This window comes from Odontesthes bonariensis, chromosome 23, assembly GCF_027942865.1.
Source record: "Odontesthes bonariensis isolate fOdoBon6 chromosome 23, fOdoBon6.hap1, whole genome shotgun sequence".
NCBI classification, from domain to species: domain Eukaryota; kingdom Metazoa; phylum Chordata; class Actinopteri; order Atheriniformes; family Atherinopsidae; genus Odontesthes; species Odontesthes bonariensis.
This window is the reverse complement of record NC_134528.1, coordinates 11910297-11931996: the sequence shown is the minus strand read 5'-3', so window position 1 is coordinate 11931996 and position 21700 is coordinate 11910297. Positions and strand designations below refer to the sequence as shown.

Sequence of the window (21700 nt, the reverse complement as noted above, 5' to 3'; positions counted from 1 at the left end):
ACAGCAGCTGCTACGAAAACACAAGAGCCTCACACTTTGAACATTGGCTCATATTTACTCTGTCCGTTGCTTAAATTACCTTAAATTGTAAATTACCTTATCATGTAACTTACAAACAGGAATGCACATCCTGTTGCGCACTTTAGCTTGTTAAACAACCAAAGAAACATATTCACAGCAGGAAATGAGCTCCACGAGCATGAGTGTGCACAGAAGATAGTGAATTAATTGCTTTGCTGCAGCACATTAAAGAACAAACTTCAAATGTCAGTTCAGTCCAGTTAGGTTTGCCCCTTACTCTTCACAGTCTCAGTGAACAATATGCTGTCCGCCCATGAGTTGTGGTTACAGCACTAGTTTCTCTCTTGTTCCCTTCAGTGTAAAGGCGACTTTGACAGCCAGCTGCTGCCCATCAAAGAAGGAATGTTTTTGATGTTCATGTTTTTAGAGATAAGAGAATTAACAATTTATTTTCAATTAATTATATTATAATTATTGAAACTATTAACTGAGGCGAGTCTTTACTGAATACTGAACGTCACTGAAACAGAGCAACAAAGAAAAAAAAACATAGAAATGACTATGAATGATCAGCAATAAGCGACTATAAAATAAAAAAAAAATCTAATTTTGGGGTGCTAAATTACAGACGTAACAGCATACAGGATTGACGACAGCAGCACAGAACCCTGTACTGAAAAGCAGGTAGGGTCACATCTGGTTTAACTATGGGTTTTCTTGGTCCAGAAAAGATTATAGAGTAGAGATATGCAAAAACATTGCTCACTGACCAATCAGTTCTCTTGGAAAAAGAAAAACTTTGTGCACTGATGTGAGAGGATGTTTTCTCTGCTTTCCTTGCTTCTATTTTATTTTTTTTTCCTTTATGAGCACCTATTTAGGAGATAGATTTGCAACTAAAGGAACTGCTTCTCTAAAACAGAGACTGATTAAAGAACTAAAGTTTGTGCCTATGAAAGATTTGTGGGTTGTGTTGTAAAAATGATTAAAAACACTGAACAATTAACATAATTGGTTGCAGATTTGATTTGGTTGCTGATTTTGTTGCAAAAGTTGTAAGACTATAGACAGATTATATTCTTATATTTGCCCGCTTCATATCCATCCCTATTTAACTGAATGCGTTCATATCCAGAGTTAGAAAACCTTGGATGACTTACCAAGTTAACAATCTGCGTTATCTCATTACACTCAGCCCTAACCCTAATTCACTTTTTGGATTAACTCATATGCCAACTGATTGTATTTTTAACTTGCACGGAAGTACAGGTTCCTGGATGACGTTAAACTGAGATGGGATTATTTCAGTCCACTGCCTCTCATAGGTATGACAGATAATGTCCGTTCAGACCTTTTTAAGAAAATATTAGGCTCATTTAAACTTTTGGATGTATATTGGGGGTTTACTAAAAAACACAATATTTTGCACCTTGAACTTTTTAACCTTTTTAACTAGTCAGGCAAGCAGAAAAAATAAAAAATAAAGGCAGAATAAAGAGCCCACCCACCACCACTCAAACAGAAGAAAAAAACTAAACAAAACAAAAAACCTATTGTGTCCCTTTTAATACTCACAGTATTTTTAATACTTGTGGGGAGCCCCTATGACTCCATCTGTCCTACCTGTAAACCTGTAAATTTAAATAAGATTCTCTACAGGATGAGGAAACAGTTAAGATGAAAAATCTGTGACACCTTTCTTTATTATTTATCAGCATTGTCCTTCTCTCTCTTAGGTTGCAATCTCAGCAGTGGCTGCTATCCTAAAACAGCTGAAACGACCAAGAAAGAAAGTGGCAATGAAGCCGTCAGATATCAGTGAGTATACGCACACTATACAGCACTCACTTTTAGTTCCTGTTAGAAAAGGTAGGATTTTTTTTGGTTTTCCATTTGAACTAAGTAATGCATCATGATACAGAGATTAATTCTGTGGTAATTTACCACTGAGTAAACATTTAGAACATAATATACGTCTTCATTTGTTTTTTATTAGTGGATAAATTGCTTGAAATTAGAAAGTCGTTTTTGTTTTGAGTCAAGAAAAGGGGCAGTTCTCCCAAACCTTCCACTACAAACACACACCCAAAAGCAAGACAAGTGTTAGGCTGAATTATGTGTGCCCAGGGTTTTTTAATACAGTTGCATTGCATTGGTAGGTGGCATCCAGGATCCAGAAGGGGTGTGCGTTGGGGATCGCGAGGGGAATTGCTGGCTGCAATACGACAGCAACAACCTACCTCTGAGTCAGGAACAGTGGGACTCTCTGCTGTGTGTGGAGAAAACACACTGGGGCTACTACTCATGGCCGAGGTAAAGTCAAAATGAGAGTTAAGATGGTGGATTTTAAAACTCTGATTAACTGCTTTGTTGGAAAGAACTAAATCGCTGATCAACTTAACTGCCCGGTTGATTTGGTGCTTGTCTCTGTGGCGTTGTGGCCACATTTGTGTCTGACTACCTGCTCTATGACTGATCTGGGTGGCTGCATAACTAGCTGGGGGTTGAACTGACTTCCTGTCATGACCCAACCCAGATAAGGCTGAATGAACGACTTACTGCCTGCCCTAAATAGAAGAATTGATGTATAGGCAGAGCGTTGGCTGTCTTGGTAGTCGGATGGCTTGCTGACTAACTGACTTTATAATCATCCATTTATCCTTGCTGCTTATTTGAAGACAGTATGTGTCTATCCAGATTTTTTCTTTGTGATGTTATCTATAAATCACAGCAGCCTTTTCTTTGTCTCCTGCTCCATTCAGAGAAATGATGATCAATGCAGCTTCTGAAAAGCCACAAGATGACCTGCCATATGAGGAGATGAGTGAGGTGCATGTTCATGCTGTGCAACACACAGAATCTCTCAAAGATGACTCACTGTTACTGTTACAACATTTTAGCGTGCGCTTGTGTGTCACTCAGGGCGAAAAGATCATCTTTGAATATTTCTCGGACCCCGAGTTTATCGACCAGCTGATAGAGTTTCTGTCTCTGGAAGAGCGGAAAGGAAAAGACAGCTTCAACCCTAGGCGCTTCTGCCTCTTCAAGGTGCAGTTTTAACACTCATCCCCTGACAATATGACAAGCCTTTTACAAAAACGGGACACAAGATATCACGTCTGAAATTTCACAAAGCTGCAATGTCTGTCTTGTTCCTCCTTGATTTATTGTTCTTCGTCATGCAAAAGTTCACTTATATCAAAGAGATGACTATAATCTGTCTTTTTCTAGTAAAAAAAACAAAACACATGTCTTTGTTACTTCCTTGCCAAATAAACCCTCCTGCTCATGCTTGATTGACAGGGGCTATTTCGTAACTATGGCGACGTGTTCGTGCCATTGCTATGGCCTCACCTGGAGCAGCTTGCCAGTGACCCCCATGAGAGCTCCCAGCGCTGCGTGTGTGAGATTACAGCAGGACTAATCAGAGGCAGCAAACACTGGAATTTCAGCAAGGTGGCACACATCTACAAATATACACACTGCACAGCTTTTTGATAAGAAAAGTCAATATCAATAAAACTTTCATTATTGTGTGTGTGCTTAGGTGGACAGGTTATGGCAGCTTTTGTGCCCTTTGATCAGGACAGCATTAACCAACATCACAGTGGAAACCTACGCAGACTGGGGCACATGCATTGCTACAGCTTGTGTGAGTTGCTATCATGCGTACAAACACACTACATGGAGCATAGTTTTGGTCTCTGAAGAAAAGTGGTGGTTCATCCATTTATTTTACATCTAAAAAGTTGAGGATCGTAAATGTATGCTTTTATCGCCTGTATATTTCTTTAATCTCTGAATCTCAATGACACCATTTACAACCCAAACACCTTAAACAGTTTATATTTAGTGATTCTTGCACTCTGGCTGTATGGATTGCACTGTTGATGAATTTGATACAGACATTTGTTCCCCCAGTCATGATAAATTATGAAAACATCCTTTCACTTTTCATCTCCTGCCATTATCAACGTTTTGATTTGTTCACTACTTATTTTATGATCTGCAAATCTAATAAGATCACCCGTTATCTTTGCTTTGTGTTTTTTACTGCTGTATTATCACATATAATTCCACTTATTACATCTAATACATTTTAGATATGCTAGACAGAGATCAGCTAGCATGGACAGTTTTTTATTTTTTTTTATTTTTACGAGCAACAAATGCATCACTTTACTATTTTGTAATTATATGCTTTTTCCAGAACTGTGTATACTATGAAGCTGTTTTTGCATGTATCTCAATTTAACAGGAAACATACAATTTCGTGGGACATGAATCGAAAATATAGAAAATATAGAATACATACTTTTAACAGCAGTGTGCCATCCTCTTTTGGTGGTACGACTGATAGTGATCAGTTAGAAGATATTTTTTGCTTTTGGCCTTTTTTTTTTTAGCTTTTGACAGAAGAAAAAAGTTTAAAAAAATTAGATGATGCTGTCTACTCCCGAGTTGTGCACAAATCTCTGTGATGATGTTGCACATAAACCCATCTATTTATGCACAAATAGGGAAAATTCAAGAAGGGTTCACAATTATTCTGACACTAATGCATGTGCATACAGTACAACTTGTTTATGTGAAATATTAATATTAATAACACTGTTTTACACTGAATGCTGTCCAACAGGAGGGCAGGGACCCCAGGAAACTCCACTGGCTGTTTGAGCTGCTGATGGAGAGTCCTCTCAGCGGGGAGGGTGGTTCATTCAGGGATGCCAGGTATGACTGTGTGTGTTTATGTCATGTAAATTGTTTCCCAAGATTCTAATTTCAGACAGCATTATTAATCTGAGCTGATAAATGCTGCTGCAGCGTCACACAGTGACTTACCCATCCTTCTGTCCTCTCCTTTGTGTCAGTTTGCTGTATGTGCTTCAAGGAGGTCTGGCCCAGCAGCAGTGGAGAGTTTCTGAACTGCTGCACAGGCTGCTAGCTTATCTGGAGCCCAAACTCACGCAGGTGTATAAGAACGTCAGAGAGCGCATCGGGAGGTACAACATTGATTTAGTTCTTCTGGATTACATACGTTATTTGCTCGTATGTTCATTTTAAAGCCCCATGGCTGCCATTTTGCATTTGTGACTCTTTTCCTCTCCCCTCCTCCGACTCTGCTTCTCCTCCTTTACCCCCTCTCTCCAGTGTCCTGACCTATATCTTCATGATAGACGTGGCCCTGCCCCACACGAGGCCCACGACCTCCCCCCACGTGGCAGAATTTGTCCCTCGAGTCCTGGAGCGACTGAAGCCCCTCACATCGGAGCCAGAGATCCACAACCACGTCCACGAGGAGAACACCCATGAGACGGATGAGCGCACCCAGGCTGTCAAACTGCTGAAGACGGGTGAGAATATGGATATAAGAAATTAAACTGTGTGGTGGATGGACATGATGAAGGCCATGGATATATTGAGGCTATCTGGACTGCAGGCAGGCCAGTCCAGCACATCTTTCTGTGTTTACGAAGCCCAGCTGTTGTAAGTGATGTAAAATAAGGTCTGGCATTGTCTTGTTGAAATAGCCACAAACCTCCTGGAAGAAGATGTCACCTTAATGGTAACATATGTCTCTTTGAAATTACAATACACACGTCTGCATGAATGGTATCTTCACACATATGAACTCATTCATGCCATGGATACTAATGCATCCCCATGCATCACAGACACAGACTTTTGCACCTCTCTAGTACCAGCCTGGATGATCTTTTCCATTCTCATCTGACCACAGAACACATGTCCACTGTCTTTCTCTCTCTCAGATGAACTTGTGTCCATAGAACTCTGCGGTGTTTCCACGCAGAGTTGATATATGGCTTCCCTTTTGTATTACAGTCTCAGGTTACATGTCTAGATGCAGCGGCGTACTGAGTTCAGTAAAATTGGTTTTCCATGGATGTGTCTTTGTGGTAGCATGACGGCCTCTCATGCAGTGCTGCCTGAGGGCTCAAAAGGTCATGCACCTTCTGTAGTGGTTTATGTATTTTTTCACAGTATTATTCACCACAGATTATGGAATACCAAAGTTCTTTGCAATCCTCCACTGAGAAATATATTTTAACACATCAATGATTCTCTGATAGTGTTTGGCACGAATAGGTGAGCCATGACTGATCCTTGCCAAAGAAAAAAAAGCCAAATCCTTTGGTGATACCTTCACCTTTCACCTGTTAATTTGCTAATTGTAGAGTCTTTCAGAATGGTGTTTCTTTTGTATTCTATAAACTGTTCTTACATTCTTTGCTTTCTCTCAACTTAATACAAAAAAAAAACAACAGATTTGGTGGATATTTATTGTTGGAGCTCATACCATCTAAATGAAAAAGAAACAACATTTTCAAGGTTCAGCAGCATTTTCTCTTTTCAGTGATTTTTATGCTTTTTGTGCTTTTTCCATTTGTTCGAACAGCTTTGTAAGAATGTCAGGTGTGAACTAAAAATGTTTAATTGTTTGAAACTTTAACCCGTAGTAATCACTAGTAGTTACTTCTTAAACTAAAAGATTACCTAAATGTATCTAATTTTCCATCTGAAGCTCAGAACTGTACAGTAAAGGATCTATACTGCATCCAGATGGAGCTATTAGCTTTACATAAGAAGGCACTGCTGGCCAAATTAGCAAAGCGGTAATGAGCTGTACTTTAATACTACAACTCAGAATGTTATTCTGATGCAGTAAATGTCAGACATGGATACAAAAAACTGCAGCTCATAAAACCAAAACCTTTCTTGTCAAGGACAGGAATTTGTTGGATACATTAAAAAAAAAAAAAACACTAATTTACTTTGAATATTTTTCATCAAGGTTTTTATTCACACCTGTCAGTGTTCTTGTGTTGTAAACTCACCAGAGTCATTTTTACAGCTCCCTCTGCTCCTATATCACTGGTTATAATTGTATCTTGTATAACAGTCTTGTAGTTTTGCTGCCAACACGTTTGATAAGGCTGGTCAGCGTTTTAGTGTCACTAATAGTTTGAAGCCAAAGAAGTCACATTGTATTTAATTGATATTTATGGGAAGCTCGATGCTTTGGGCCGGCAACTGCAGGATCTGAACATAGGAGGTAGTGCAGGAGTCTGTTGGAATTCTTATTGGAACTTTTGCCCTTGATCAATATTTCAAGTTTAGTTCATTTCTTTTTGCCACAAATCTGATTCCACATTTATCTTTTTTTCAAAGACTCAATTTAGATCAAATTTTTTTGTCCTAATTTTATCCTGTGTTGTTCTTTCAATTTCTGTCATTGCTCCAATCTCTATTATATAGACAAATATCTGGTTACAGAATTAAATAAACAATTAGATACCAAAATTATGATGAATTGTGTTTTACCAACAGAGCGATGCTGTAGGGTCACAGCTCCAAGTCTGTAGGTTTTATTATTTGCCAGCCACCCAAAATCTGCTGTGTGTGTGCACGTTTGCGTCTATATGCACAGTAAACGTGTGTTTAATGTTTTTGCAGTGTTGAAATGGTTGATGGCGAGTGCAGGGCGAACTTTCACCACTCCTGTTCAGCAGCAACTACAGCTGTTGCCTCTGCTTTTCAAGGTAAGAATACACACACACACACACACACATACGCAGACACACACACAAACTCACAGGTCCCAGCACAGCATTATTACCCACTCAATCTTACTTGCCCATTAAACTCAATTTCTCTCTTCATTTACTCAAAATGGTGCGTTGCTGTGTCTTCCTACCTCTTCGTCTCACTCTGCGTTTGTCGCTCCCTGCAGATTGCCCCAGTGGAGATTGATGAGAGCTATGATGAGATGAAGCAGGATGCACGCACGTGTCTCTCTCTTATGTCCCAGGGCCTGCTGTATCCTGAGCAAATCCCTATGGTTCTGGCAGCACTGGAAGAGGTATGTACACATACACATGCATAAAGATACTCAAAGCACACACTGTCCAGTGGACCTGCTATAGTGCTGCAAACACAATGCTGGCCAAGATGTTGTGTTCGACTCAAAACACCCTTTGCTAAAGTAATTTGCCTCTTTATGATGCTTGAAGTGTTTTTAGTTGTCCTTTCTGTGTGTCATTGGAGTTGTTGTTGTAAAGGTTCTGTCCTCAAATGCTTTCAGAATATTTATAATGGTGTCTGCAGTTTCATGTTTGATCCAAGATGGAATGAGAAAGCACTGCAGTATTTCTGAGTTTCACATTCCGACCCAACAAGATATTCTGCTGTGGACATATTGTAAGCTTATTGTTAGCTTAGCTTAGCTTAGCTAGGCATTAAGAATCTAGATAGGGAAAATGGTTATGTATTTAATACATAGAAGAAATATAATATAATATTGAAATGGGAAGAAGCAACTGTTCCAACATGGTCCACCAAAATTGCAATTCTTTAATTGACAGGGGACTTCAAAACTGTGCTTAAGTTTGGGAAAGCTACTATAAGCTTTGATTGCTTCTTTTTGCTGTCAGCCTTCATGACTCTATCTTCCCAGGCACCTCTCTTTTGTGGAGTCCCCCAGAGTTCTATATTCTCAGACACTCAGATTAATTTATCTTAGAAAAACAATACTTCTCATTGTATAAAACCAGTGATGGTGGATGGGCTCTCTCAAAAATAAAAGCTTAGATGGCCTTGAACTTCTTGAATTTCTATAAGGATGAAACTGAGTTTTTGATCTTTGGACCCGCTGGGACCTGCTGTGCCTCCCATATGGATCTGAGTAACCTTAAACCATATGTGAAACCATATGTTAAATACCTGGGTGGGATATTTTATTCTCATTTTTAATTTAAGAAACCGATATCCTCAGTGGTTAATAGTTTCTTGAAACACCAGCACTCGCTCTTACAGCTGCTGTTGGTCCAGAATGCTGTAGCTCGGCTTTTATCACGAACACATCTCTATGGTACTTGCTACCTCTTTTTTTGCTTCCTGTATATTTTAGATTTAGATTGATTTCAAGGTTTTATTGTTGGCTTATATTGTTTTAAGAGGTCAGAAAGATACAAAAGAACAACCCTATTAAGTTATTTTGTATCTTTATGATCTCTTAAAACAATATTTACATTCTAGATCACTCTGATCTTAGCATTTTTGCTTTTAGTTGTCCCTAGGGAGAACCAAGTCTTTGCTTTCCTAGCACCAAAGTGATGAAAGAAACTACCCTTACCTATTACGCAGGTTCCAGCAATCCCTGTTTTTAAATCTAGTCTTAAAGACATTTTTATATTTTGGCTTTTAATTCCATATTAGAGTAAATTTAGGTTTTTTTCCCATAATTTTCATAATTTTTTTAATTTAATTTACCTTTTAATTATTTTAAAGCTTCTGCCTTTTATTCAATATAAATAATAAATTTTTAGTTAATATTAGTTAATAAAAAACTAATATTTTTTAGTGTACAACACTTTAGTCACTAGCAGTTGATATACATGTGCTCTATAAATCAACTTGGCTTCTACAATATAATCACCAGAAATTTTCACCTGACTGGGACATCCCTGTGAAACCAGGCACATGCACTTGTTTTGCTAAAAGCACAGACACACACAAGTGAAGCCTCACTGACTCAGATTCATTTAAAGGTGAAGGAGTATTTGAGCTGATTCTCACCCTCACATTTTATTACAACACATAGTATAACTTCACAGAGTAACGTTATGTTTCTCCTCAACAGATCATTATTTGCACCTTTGGGTACCCTTTAGAATCCCCATCTTCCTCTCCCTCATTAAGTCGTTCCTTTTCTCTCCCCTCTTCTCTTACTAGATGGCGGGCAACAGATCGTGGCATGCGCGCTACTCTGTACTGACCTACCTCCAGATCATGGTTTTCTACAACTTGTTTACTCTGCTCAGTTTGCCCGCTGAGGTTCTCCGCATCCGAAAGCTGGTGATGCAGCTGCTGCTCGATGAACAGCTTGAGGTAATGTGTTTACAAAAGGACAGCAAGCACCAGTTTGATGCAGCCACTGCACTTCTGTTGTAATTGCGCGAGGATTATGAAGAGCGACTTATTGTCCCCTGCCTCCCTCCCATCCTTTTCTGTTCACAGTTATTGCTCAAAAATAACAGTCCCCCTCACTTCTCAAGCTTGTTACTGGTATGTTGATGGAGCAGTCTTGCACGTCTGTTCAGGTGGAGATTTAAATCATCTAAGAATAACACCATATGTCGAATCTAAACCCTAAGTATTGGTTTTGACTTAATCCTCTACTTATTGCAATAAAATCAATTTTGCAGTCTTTTCTAATTTTGAATTACGTCAGCTTTTAAACATTCCTTCCCCCTTTAAAAACTATTAAACTCTCCTTCCACTGATCTGAATGTACAGCATAGATGAAAAATGAGTGATGACTGTGCTTGCAACCATATTGCCTGAATTACTTAATGCTTTGGCTAGGTATCGTTGTCAGTTTTAATGCATCAATTATCACTCCCTGCTTATTCAGGATTTATGCACAGGGATGCAGGAGGGGTTTGACGATCTGCGAGTGGATTTACTCTACACCCCCCCCCCCCTACTCCTCAGCTCATATCTAAGTTGTACATGTGTATCTTGCCCTTAAAATGCCTCGCGTCTCCACCGAATCCTTTATTTGTCGGTTCTGATTTCCATGGCTGTTTTTTTCCACCTCTGACTCTCTCTCCTCCCTTCTCTGCTCCCCTCCCCTCCTCCTCATTCTCCCTGAAGGTGAGGGACATGGCGTGCACCACCCTAAGTGGTTTACTGCAGTGCCAGTTCTTCCCCCTGGACTCCAGTCTGCAGACACAGCTCCAGACGCTGAGTCAGACTTGCCTCCCCACGGCCAGAGGAGAGCTGGCCTCCACAGGTACACACACACACACACACACACACACACACACACACACACATGCACATACATTTAAGTGCACGTCACAATCACACAATGAGACAATCACAGTAAAACCTGCCCTATTACCCTTTTTTCTCCCCAAGGAAATTTGAGCCTTGAAATTCTAAAGCCCATTTTAACACTCCATTTGTGTGTGCGCGCGTTTGTGTGCAGATTTAGTGCGGCGCCACGCTGGAGTGCTCGGCTTCAGTGCGTGCATCCTGTCAAGCCCCTATGATGTTCCACACTGGATGCCTCAGATACTGATGGACCTGAGCGACCATCTCAATGACCCACAGCCTATAGAGGTGCGCACACACACTCATACATACTCAAACGTCTTGCACAAAACAGTGTGAGCTGAAAGAATATAATTTCATTGTCCAATTGAGGAGAAAATGATGTCTTTGGCTTTGCGTCAGGCATGAAGAATACATACAATGTAATCCATAGAGCAGACTTTGAATTATACATTCCAAAGATTGGGAGCTAGTGATGATAATTAAGTGCTTCTCCTGTTCCTAAGGGAAAGAGATGGGAAAGAAAATACAAGAAAACATAGCTGAGAATACATATGCCTAACTCGAGGAAATAGGTCTATTAAAGAGAAAACTGGATGATCACTACCACTTTAAAGGTAAAAGTAATTAATTAAGTTCTTGTTTTCTTCAGGCAGACTAGCTTATCTGTAATTTGAATAGGTTTTGGTTCCCTTCCTTTAAATCTCTGACAGTTGGATTGTAAAACAAACACATTCAACATTTAGGTGATGAGTACATCTTCCAGTTCCAGTGACCCACAGTTTAATTCCTTGTTTTGTGCTCTTGTTGAAATCAACTAGCTTTTCACTCTAAACTTGTTTCACTCTAAATAGTTCCCAAGCTTCCTATTTCACATTAAAATTGTTATTGCTGGCATTTTAACATAAATAAATGATAATTCCCTCATTATTTTTTTTAATCAGTGCAAACATGTTAGACCAGTGCTTCAGAGATTGTCAGCTACTGTTGGATTCTCCGCTGCATTTTACATTTTGGGACTCCACATCACGTAGAGCGAGCAGCTTCGTTTAGGCACTCCAAAAAGGAGACCTTAAATTGGAAGTCATCTTCATCCTTGTTTGACTTCGACAATTACGTTTAATGGGAAATTATTAAAAAATAAAAAGGTTGTTATCAGGGGCAGGAAGATGCTTCTAACCCTTTTTATGCCTTAATGAAAATGAAGAAATAAAAAGCTTCCATCAACATCTTCTTTATTGCAGGTCTTTACTATGAAGTTAAATGGAATTGTTCTCATACTGAGAGTCAAGCACATTCCATCCATTCATTTTGTACACCTGTTTAGTCCAAAGTTAGGGTGTACAGGAGGAGGACTATCCCAGCTCTTGCTTATTTTCAGCAGGACAATGCCAAACTACTTTCTGTAGACTTTCCAACAGCTTGGCTCTGTAGTAAAATAATCTGAGTGTTTAACTGTCCTGCCTGGAATCTAAGCATGTCAGCCTCTGAAAAGGTCTGCAGTATGATGAAACAGAAACTATAACAAAGGATTTCAGTGGTACTTTTGAGCGTATGGAATCAAATATTAAAGCTGCAGTCGGCAGGTTTTCAAAATTGCGAGTCTAAAGTCGGAAAATTCGAACTGATACAACTTTCAGGTCCCTCCCCCAACCTCTAACAAGCTCCGAATCGCCCCCCAAACCCCTCCCCCTCTGTGGACGAGGTTGTGCACGTGAGTTCACACCAGTGTGAGCCACACAAGCTGGGGCAGACTCACGCTCAGCAGCGTGTGCACAAGCTGTGATTGACAGGTAGGATTCCTCCACCCTAACTTGATTGGTTAAAAACAGCCGGGAGCGCTCGGTTTTTGCAAGCATGATTACAGGCTTCAGAGGGAGCTACAGATTTCGTTATTTTTCCTAAACAGCCTATTTAATATTCTACTTCCAGAATCCCATGACAGTTCAAGCTAATATGACTAAAAAAAAGTTGCCGACTGCAGCTTTAAGAAACAACAAAATAGCATTTTACTTTCCCCAGCCTCAGCAATTGGTCTCCTGAATCTCCAAACAGTTATACAGTGGTGAACATACCAATCCCAACTTTTTGGAAATATTTGCAGACATCATCAAATTTAAAATAAGCAAACACTTTTTCCAAAATAACAATTGAACACACTAGGTTCATTATATTTGTTTGAATTTTAAAACATTTCATATGTTATATTTGTACTATTTCCAGTTAAACACACAGTTTCAATTATTGGCAAATTATACAATTTTGTTCTTATCAAAATTTTACGGTGTTGTAACTTTTTGAAAATGCAGTTGTACCACATTTTTCATCAATGAAACAGTATTCCTGGTGATTTGACCTTTAACTGCTGCAACCAGCAGAAGTGCAGGTGATTTGAATTACTTTCAAACTGTTTGGTAGACAGTGGCTGAATAGCCAGTGTCCATCAGTGGCTTTTGCTATATTGTTTTAAAAACTGAATTGTGGTTCTAGCTAACATCAGCTTGTGATGTTTCTTAAGTCAGTGCGGGATATGCATGAATGTGTGTTGATTTTTCTTTCAAGATGACGGTGAAGAAAACCCTGTCGGAGTTCAGGCGCACCCACCATGACAACTGGCAGGAGCATCGGCAGTGCTTCACCGACGACCAACTGCTCGTGCTCACAAACCTGCTGGTGTCGCCCTGTTACTACGCCTAGACGGCCATCTGCCTTCCCACGTCCTCTACAGACTGACTGTCAGCTACCACATAAATATAATTACACCTTCATACACTGATGGGGACTCCATCCCATCTAATTTCTCATAATGCTGGCCAGGAGATCGAGTGTTGGGCTTTAGTAGGTGAGCATCTCTGGGTAAAACGGTTTCAAAGTTTTCACTTGCTTGGTGTGTTCATTTTGTTTGCCAAGCAGCACAGCAGCCCCAAAGGTGGCCACTTTAGAGAAAAGGTGTGTGTTTAATCTCTTGCTGTTCTTCTATTCAAACACTGATTATCCCAGAGACCTCTTTTTTCTTCATCAGTATTTCGCTCTGCTGTGTAATTTCAAAGGATATGTATTAAGTTGGAACTGTCCAATCATTTAGTCAATACTTACATAGAATCTATTTTAAAATTGATATCTTATTTCTAAACACAACTATTTTGCAGTCATTATGTTATCCAACAGATATTATGCTTATGATAAATATTTCTTGCTATTGATGCAAATGATATTATTTCTCTAAATAAGAATAACATAAGTATATAAATACCTGCAGTGGCTAATAAAATTAATATGCTTTAACAACGTTGTCATACTCCTGTACAAGAATATGACGTATTACACAATAGTTCAGCACCGAGAGTTTACTGTTTCTCGTTAAATAAAGTCACTGCATCATTTGTACAGTGAGATGCATTTTAGAGAAGATAACACCCCTATCGCGCTCAGCAGCCGCACAGCCCACTCTATGCAGAGTTCAAGTACAAAGGCTTCTTCTTGCATGGATAGTTTTTAGTTTTGTGCCAAATATGTAATGTTGTACAGATGCCGCTACAGCCAATAAACATTGGTAACCAGTTTCAAATATGTCTGTGTGTGCTTTGAAAAAAAAAAACTAAAGCTGAGTCACAGATAGAGCTGTATCTCATTTATTCTGCTTGTTTGATGCAGTTTGATGTGTTCACTGAACTGAGACGTGCTCTGGCAGGAGGTGAAAAGGCTAATAGCTGATTCTGGAGCTCCAAAAGTCAAGTCAGATTTATTTATAAAACACATTTAAGCGCAGCTTTCTATTCACAAAAACTGACAGTATGAATATTAAAAGCAATAGAATATGGGGAAATAAAAGAATCGAAGTTTCATGAGGAATGTAAAGCCAAGAAATAAAGTGTGTTTTAAGATGAGACTTCAAAACATGAAGTGTTGAAGCCTGCCCAAGATGCAGGGCCAGTTTCTTCCATAATATTGGGGCTACAATAGCAAAAGCCCAGTCTCCTCTGGGTACCAGTCTTGATCTCGGGACAACTAAAAGAAACTGATCAGTTGATCTGAGTACAAAAGGATTTCATTTGTAAATGTAAATAAAATACAAAGTAGTTAGCCCATTAATTGACTATAAATCAACCAAGGAGGCAGTGTGGGGATGCAAATATGCTAAAGCTCACATGTTTGAGTTAACAGATGAGCTGCACCATTCTGGACCAACTGCACCCTTAAAGGGAAGCCTGGTTAACACCAACATATTTGCAAAAATCATTCTCATTTAAATTAAAAAAAGTTGAAGGCCATCCAAGCTTTTATATATGAGAGACACTTTGAAACGCAACAGCTCTGCTTAACTAAAAACAGTGTCAAAGACAGGTAAATCTGAGTGTCATCCGTATAACTATGGAATGAGATGTATTTTCTAAGGATGAAACCGAGGGAGGCACATAGAGGGAAAAAAACAACGGCCCACATATGGAACCCCAAGGGACGCAGTCACCCAAGCTCATAGCAAAGCTTCCGTCAGACAAATCAGGTGAGACAAAAGGTTGCTGTGGTCAATTGTGTAAAATGTGAGGTCTAATGGCAAAGCGGATGGCTTTAAAATCAGACTGGAACACTGAGGATATTGTGTGCATCTAAAAAGGAATGGAATTATTCAAATACCACCCTCTCCAGTATTTTTGAGAGAAAAGGGTGATCGAGATTTAGGTTTAAAATTTGAGAGGGCTGATGTCTCTAGGTTAGAATTCTTTTTTTTTTTTTTAATATTTTTATGCCTTTAATGGATAGACAGTTGGAGAGAGACAGGAAGCAGGGGGGAGAGAGATGGGGAAGACATGCAGCACAGGGCTGTCTGGTGCAGGACTCAAACCGGGGCCAGCTGCAGCGAGGACTGTAGCCTCTGTACATGGGGCGGCCGCTTAACCCACTACGCCACCGACCGCCCCTAGGTTAGAATTCTTAAGCAAAGGTTGCACACCTGCTTCTTTAAAATTAGTTTGTACAACACCTGAGGCAAGACTGCTGTTAATAAATAATTAAACTTAAATCCCAATAATGTCAAGTTTCTTTCAGAAAACAGGAAGGGATATTGTTTGTTGGGCAGCATGACAGCTTTTGTAGCTCCAAAAATGTTCTTTAATTGACATAAAGACACAGACTTACACTGACTTAAGACAACAGGGCAAATAATGTGCAAATGGGTCACCTGACCCATCTGCACAGATAACAACACTAGGTGTGTACAGTTGAGAGAATGTCAATACAGTGGTGCGATGATAATAAACACGATGAATGCTTTCACATTAGGGAGAGAGAGGCATTTTGTGTTAAGCAAGGCAAGATCACTATAAGCAACTTGGGAAGTAGTTACAACAGCTCCTAAAGAAGTGCTGGAGCAAGACTGATTATGTGTTTCTTAGCCTATTCTTCAAGTTTAGTTTCTCTGGTGCACCTTGTTCACCTTTGGTCAATACAATTAAATCTCACACAAAGCATCATAATAAATGCACCATATTTTTAACGGTAATTTATTTTAAAAGAGCACATGGAAGGTTGATTACATGGAAAAAACGAGACAAACAGAACCTCACACCCAGCTTCGAGGGCTGCAATTTTCACACAGGGATCTTGAGCTGAGTGTTAAAATTACCATGCTAACGTAGCAATTTTGACATGCTGATGTTTATCAGGTAAAGTGTTGACAGTAGTCATCATCACAATGTGTTACAATGGTAATCAGTGCTTACAGTAACACAAAACACAGTTGAGGCTGTTGGGAATGCCGTTCTACAGGTATGGGATCATAAACCACATAAAAAGTTATATATTTGACCACGACTAAACGTCCTGATGAAGTTTTGAAAGGTTAAAAGTGTATATATATCATATATATATCTTTTTTTTCCCCTTTCATCTTTACTATTTAAAGCTAGACAGAGAAACAGATCCATCATATCCATTCAAACCATAATCAGTCAAACCAATTTTCTGATTCTTGCCATTTACATGTATTACGTTTACAAATTTATCCTTGCTATGAGAACCTTTAGTCCACACTGATTTGAACTGTGATGTCTTTTAAAAAAAAAAATTTCATGAAGCAAAGTGGTTACATCTCTTTGCAATGCAACATTAATGAGGTCAACATGTTTTCTGTATCAGACAAAAACCTTGTTTGACCTCACTAAAGTGTATCTTGCATCTGGAGATTATTTGACAAATCCAGCCCGGTCAATAAATAAATGATTAAGTCTTATTTTATACTTAATAGTGACAATCTATTACAAGTGTTTCTGTCCATTTTGTAGCCTTTCTCTTACTAAGGATTCAAGAGAAAACAGATGTGTGTCTGAGTCCTCCGGCAGGATAGTCCTCACAGCATCAGCGAGCTGAAACAGGTACTCAGTATTTTTCCCGCTTGGTCCAGTGGAGCTGACGATCTGGTTGGCTATCTCCTCGAGAGGTGCGGGGCCGAGGTAGTCGGGATTGTCGTCAGAGCCAATGTAAAGCAACGTCTGGCTGGGAGAGGGAGTGAGCAAAGGACGGGGGTGGAAGGTCACCGAGATGGCCTCATAACCACCTTTTTCGCGGTAGTCGAGGTGGCTCTTGACTTCCTGCTCGCGGCCTGTCGGCAGCTTGTAGGCAACACCCCAAACACACCCCTGATGAAGTAGTATGGAAGAAAACAAGTTTATTCGTGTTGCTCATCTCAAACACGAGCCAACAGAAAGTGCGTTACACAATGCAAGAAAAAGCAAAATAGATGACGGAACATAAAGAAGAGCAAAAAACAAAGGCATGAACACCAAACTTTGTGCATCCAACTTCTACTATAATAAACACAACAGTTTTGAGGTTAAGAACATTATTTGGGTGCACTTGCATTTGGCTTACTATCAAAAGATACATTATAATATAATATTGTATATTGTTTGAATTTTCCCAATAGAAAGAAAGTATAAAAAGGGGATAGTCGTAGTAATGGTAATCAAAACTGAAAACATTATTCAGCAACTGTCATATTATTAAACCACTGCTATAGTTCATGCTGTTTGCAATGAACAGTTTTCAGCATAATTTCTAAGATTATGTGAAGTGCTAGCTCACTTGACACACTGCCATGGAGCGTATATACTCTCCTGGTCAGTAAACACTGTTATCATCTTTGAGCGAAGCTCCTTTTCCCTCCCTGAGAACAGGATGTAAGTAAACATAACTTATGAAGTCTTAATAAAGTAGAATTCCATTTCATTACATGGCCGGTTACTTAGTGATACTTTTATTAGCTCCTCATCATATTACAAATCCTCTCATACTTACAGCCACTCAGACAAATGATTATGAAGTTGGGCGGGGGGGGTTACGGCCCTCTGAATGTAATAAACTATTATCACCATGTATATTAAATGTAATCTTGTTTGTGTCCTGCTACAAAAACATATTGGTACTTACATAAATCATTTACCACCAGTAAACATAACATTCTGTGTTTGGCACTCAAACAAAATGGTGAATGAGTTGTGTACACCTTATCAAAGCAAACGTGATTGCTTGGTTTTTCATTTGTTATTTTAGCATCTAAGTGCTGTGTGTGCTTGTGTGTAACAGATTACAGTGTAACTTAAAGTTAAACCATAAGCGAATAAAGTTCAATACTATAAAATGAGAACAATTTTTCACGTTCGCGCTCACATTTCACGCTCTTTTTTTATTTTTTTTAAAGGAAAAAACTCCAAACATTCTGCTGAAGCAAGGATTCCATTGATCAAACACTTGATTTATTGTTTTTGGTGATGTATCACGTTGGTAAGACCTCTCTGCCTCTCTATGTCTTATCTTTTTATTGTTTTATCTTTATTTATCATACATTGTAGCGTTAGAGAAGACTTTTTTAAGACGGCACAGTGGAGTCTGAATTATATTTTTTACAGGCTCCAACTTAATTACTATTAGCTGCTTTTACAAGTTATGGAGAGGTTAAAACGCACCTCAGGATCCTCCACCAGAGTGACGACTCGACCAGGCTGTGAAGGGAAAAGACAGAGAGGATCAAACACTTTGAGTATACAAAACCCAGACACCAAACAGAAGTCCTCTAATAAGTCTTCTGAAAACATAAACAGATCAAGGGAGTTATCTGAAAGGTTATTGCCATAATTTAACTTGTTCCCCAGAGGAATATATAAGCATGCAGAATTGCTTGGCAACAACAGATCAATTTCAAAAAGATGTTTTCTCGCACGTCATTAATTCATTCTCAATGTTCAGACATATCAGTAGAAACAAATAGCAATCAAATAAGAATTTTGGCCTTTAAGGAATATAGAGTTACCAGTGGAGTCGGTTTTCTGATCTGTTTACTCTGCCCGGGGAGGCAACCGCAGCCTTCAAACTGCTGTTCAACAAAGGTAAGTTTTTCTCCACTCACTATAAATCTGAGGTTTGAAAAGGACCCACAAGCTTGAAAAAGAAAGTATCTTCCAGGATCTAACGGCAGGTTTGGGAGTTGATTTACAGTCCATCTCCAACCTGAAAAGGTCCAACTTGCTCAACCTTAGCAGCCCATACCTGAGTCTGTAAATAATAGAACCACAGGTCCATCTGTCTGCTCCATCAACAGTCCCTCATTGCATCTGTCGAAAAAACCTGGAAAAACTTGCCTTCGGGGATTTCTTGGATTGATCTTGCTGCTTCTACTTGTTAGCTTATTTACAACCGGTTGTGTTTCAACCCTCTTTGCCTTGGCCACATCTCTGAGTGCTTGACACCATGAACTTCAAAACAATCCACCTCTGATATGTCACGGAACTGGAGGATGAAAAGCTTCCTGGTGGCTTCCCATTTCTTTAATTTCGTTCTTTTATATTCTTATTTCCTTGACCAAATCTTTTGCAGTAAAGTTATACTTTTTCCGTTGACCCTTTATAATAAAACATTTATTGATGCTGTGACTTTGCTACTACAATGGAGTTACATCCCTGACAGCAAATGAGGGTTGTAACTGATCCTTGACTGCCCAAAGTGACCCCAGATTAGACCCAAATGTATCTTCTACTTGGGATCTGTCTTAAAACGTTTATTTATTTATTTTTGTACTTTTTAGTATCAGTTACCGTTTTTGGCCCATTTTGTCCTAAGCAATGAATCTGCCATATCATTTTGCCAACCTTAAAATACCATAAATACGCCCAACTTTCAATAGAAGATCAAATTCACATGGTTTAGAGTTGAAACATGTGCGTGCAAATAATTACGTGATCTGAACAGTCCCTTCCCTCATAGTCCATATAATATACATACATACATATATTATTACAGCATGTTAGTCATTAGAAATGCTAAAGCAAGCCTAGTTAGCAAGAAAGCTCAGAAAACGTATGAAACGTAACAGTATTTTGCAGCAAATTTAACTCCACAAGAAACAATGTAGCAGAAGCAAAAGGCGCTGTATTATATACATTGATACAAAATGATGTCACAATAAATAGTATGTCATATAGAAACGTGAACTTGGCATGACAAAACACTTTTAACTTGACCAGTTCTGACCTTTTGTTTCGGGACAAATCTCACACCAATAAAGTACACACTCACCTTTCCCGGGACTCCTCGGTGGTCGGTACTGCCCTGCCAAAACCGACGGCTAAAGCCTTTAATATAACCAATTCTTTTTTCCTCGTAAGGAAAATCTACTTTCCATATCAAGGAGCCGTAACCGAAAACCCACATGGTGACACGTTAAGCTAATGTTACCTTTATGGTAACAAGGACGATAGAAGCAGGACGAAATGTTAACTTCTCACACGGACAGCTAAGAGCTTTAAATGACTTACATGTTCACCTGTTAAGACTGTAGGGGACGTTTTACAACCAGAAAACATGCCTTCGAGCAACAAACTGTCAAATCATCTGGATTACGTAAGTACCTGTACTTCCGTGCAGTGACTTTCACAATAAATCGCATGTATTGAACGTGTTGCAAATTTCAGACTCACTTTAAACTCTACAGCGGATATGAGTTATCACTTCAAAAGAAGAACACGTCTTCTTAGTAATTCAAATCGATAGTATGCGCAGTGTCACCGCAGTTGTTTCTTTTGGAGCATCTAGCTTTTATTTTGAAGGGAAATATACGTTTTTCCGGTTGTTCTTAGTTTTGTCAGTGTGAGAATCTTATTTAGGTCAAAAGGTGCTCAAATGTGGGAAGCCTTGAGTGTGACAAACCGTACATCCAAACACAATCGATAAACATTCAGTGTCTGCTATATCCAGAAGTCATCTGAATTTGAATCTCTTTATTTAAAATCTGTAGATATTCATGAAATACTCACTCCCTGATGGTACTAAGATATAGCATATTTTCCTTTTCACTCAATCTGATTTTTGTACAGTAATCTCAAACTGACGCCAGACACATGCCAGACATGTAGTTTCAAGCATTGTTATATTCTTAGAGGTGCACGAACTTTACTAGTGGAAAAAAACATGGATTACAAAGTGATGCAAAATGTTAACGACATAAGCAATTAATAAATGTGTTGATGTTGTCTTGTCCTCTTGTAGCAGAAGAGACAATATCAACTATTGTAATTCTCCTTTTTTTCCCCCGAAATGATTACATTGACCTACTAATGGATGTATCCCAAGCTGCTCTTGCAGGCTGCCTCTGATATGCATCCATTAATTTGCTTTCAATAAATATCTAAAGTGTTTTGCATTATTTTAAGTCTTAACTGAGAACATAGAGCTTCAATCCTGACAGCAGGGGGTGCTGAGTTTCTATTTCCCCACAGTGTCTCATGTTGTACTCTCTGAAATAGAATTCTCCACATGTGTCGTGTGAGCA

At 39.1% G+C, this 21700-nt stretch overlaps 2 protein-coding genes across 2 annotated transcripts in view; one reads left to right on the top strand and one right to left on the bottom strand.

Moving 5' to 3' along the window:
• The window catches only part of psme4b (proteasome activator subunit 4b), a 42531-nt gene extending 28712 nt beyond the window's left edge, over positions 1 to 13819 (top strand). Inside the window, exons 33-47 of the mRNA XM_075457353.1 lie at positions 1758 to 1839; positions 2181 to 2334; positions 2784 to 2850; positions 2944 to 3069; positions 3325 to 3477; positions 3569 to 3673; positions 4661 to 4752; positions 4893 to 5024; positions 5173 to 5375; positions 7498 to 7583; positions 7775 to 7903; positions 9775 to 9930; positions 10699 to 10837; positions 11036 to 11169; positions 13444 to 13819. Coding sequence (XP_075313468.1) covers positions 1758 to 1839; positions 2181 to 2334; positions 2784 to 2850; positions 2944 to 3069; positions 3325 to 3477; positions 3569 to 3673; positions 4661 to 4752; positions 4893 to 5024; positions 5173 to 5375; positions 7498 to 7583; positions 7775 to 7903; positions 9775 to 9930; positions 10699 to 10837; positions 11036 to 11169; positions 13444 to 13578 — 1893 coding nt within the window. The 3' untranslated portion in view covers positions 13579 to 13819. The remainder of the gene's footprint in view (positions 1 to 1757; positions 1840 to 2180; positions 2335 to 2783; positions 2851 to 2943; positions 3070 to 3324; positions 3478 to 3568; positions 3674 to 4660; positions 4753 to 4892; positions 5025 to 5172; positions 5376 to 7497; positions 7584 to 7774; positions 7904 to 9774; positions 9931 to 10698; positions 10838 to 11035; positions 11170 to 13443) is intronic.
• A 2547-nt stretch (positions 13820 to 16366) lies between these two features.
• chac2 (ChaC, cation transport regulator homolog 2 (E. coli)) lies at positions 16367 to 20777 on the bottom strand. Its single transcript, XM_075457082.1, has 3 exons — positions 20449 to 20777; positions 18843 to 18878; positions 16367 to 17516 (listed from the first exon to the last, which is right to left on the bottom strand). The coding sequence occupies exons 1-3, from the start codon at positions 20581 to 20583 to the stop codon at positions 17136 to 17138; spliced, it is 552 nt and encodes a 183-aa protein (XP_075313197.1). The 5' UTR covers positions 20584 to 20777; the 3' UTR covers positions 16367 to 17135.
• Positions 20778 to 21700: the final 923 nt, after the last annotated feature.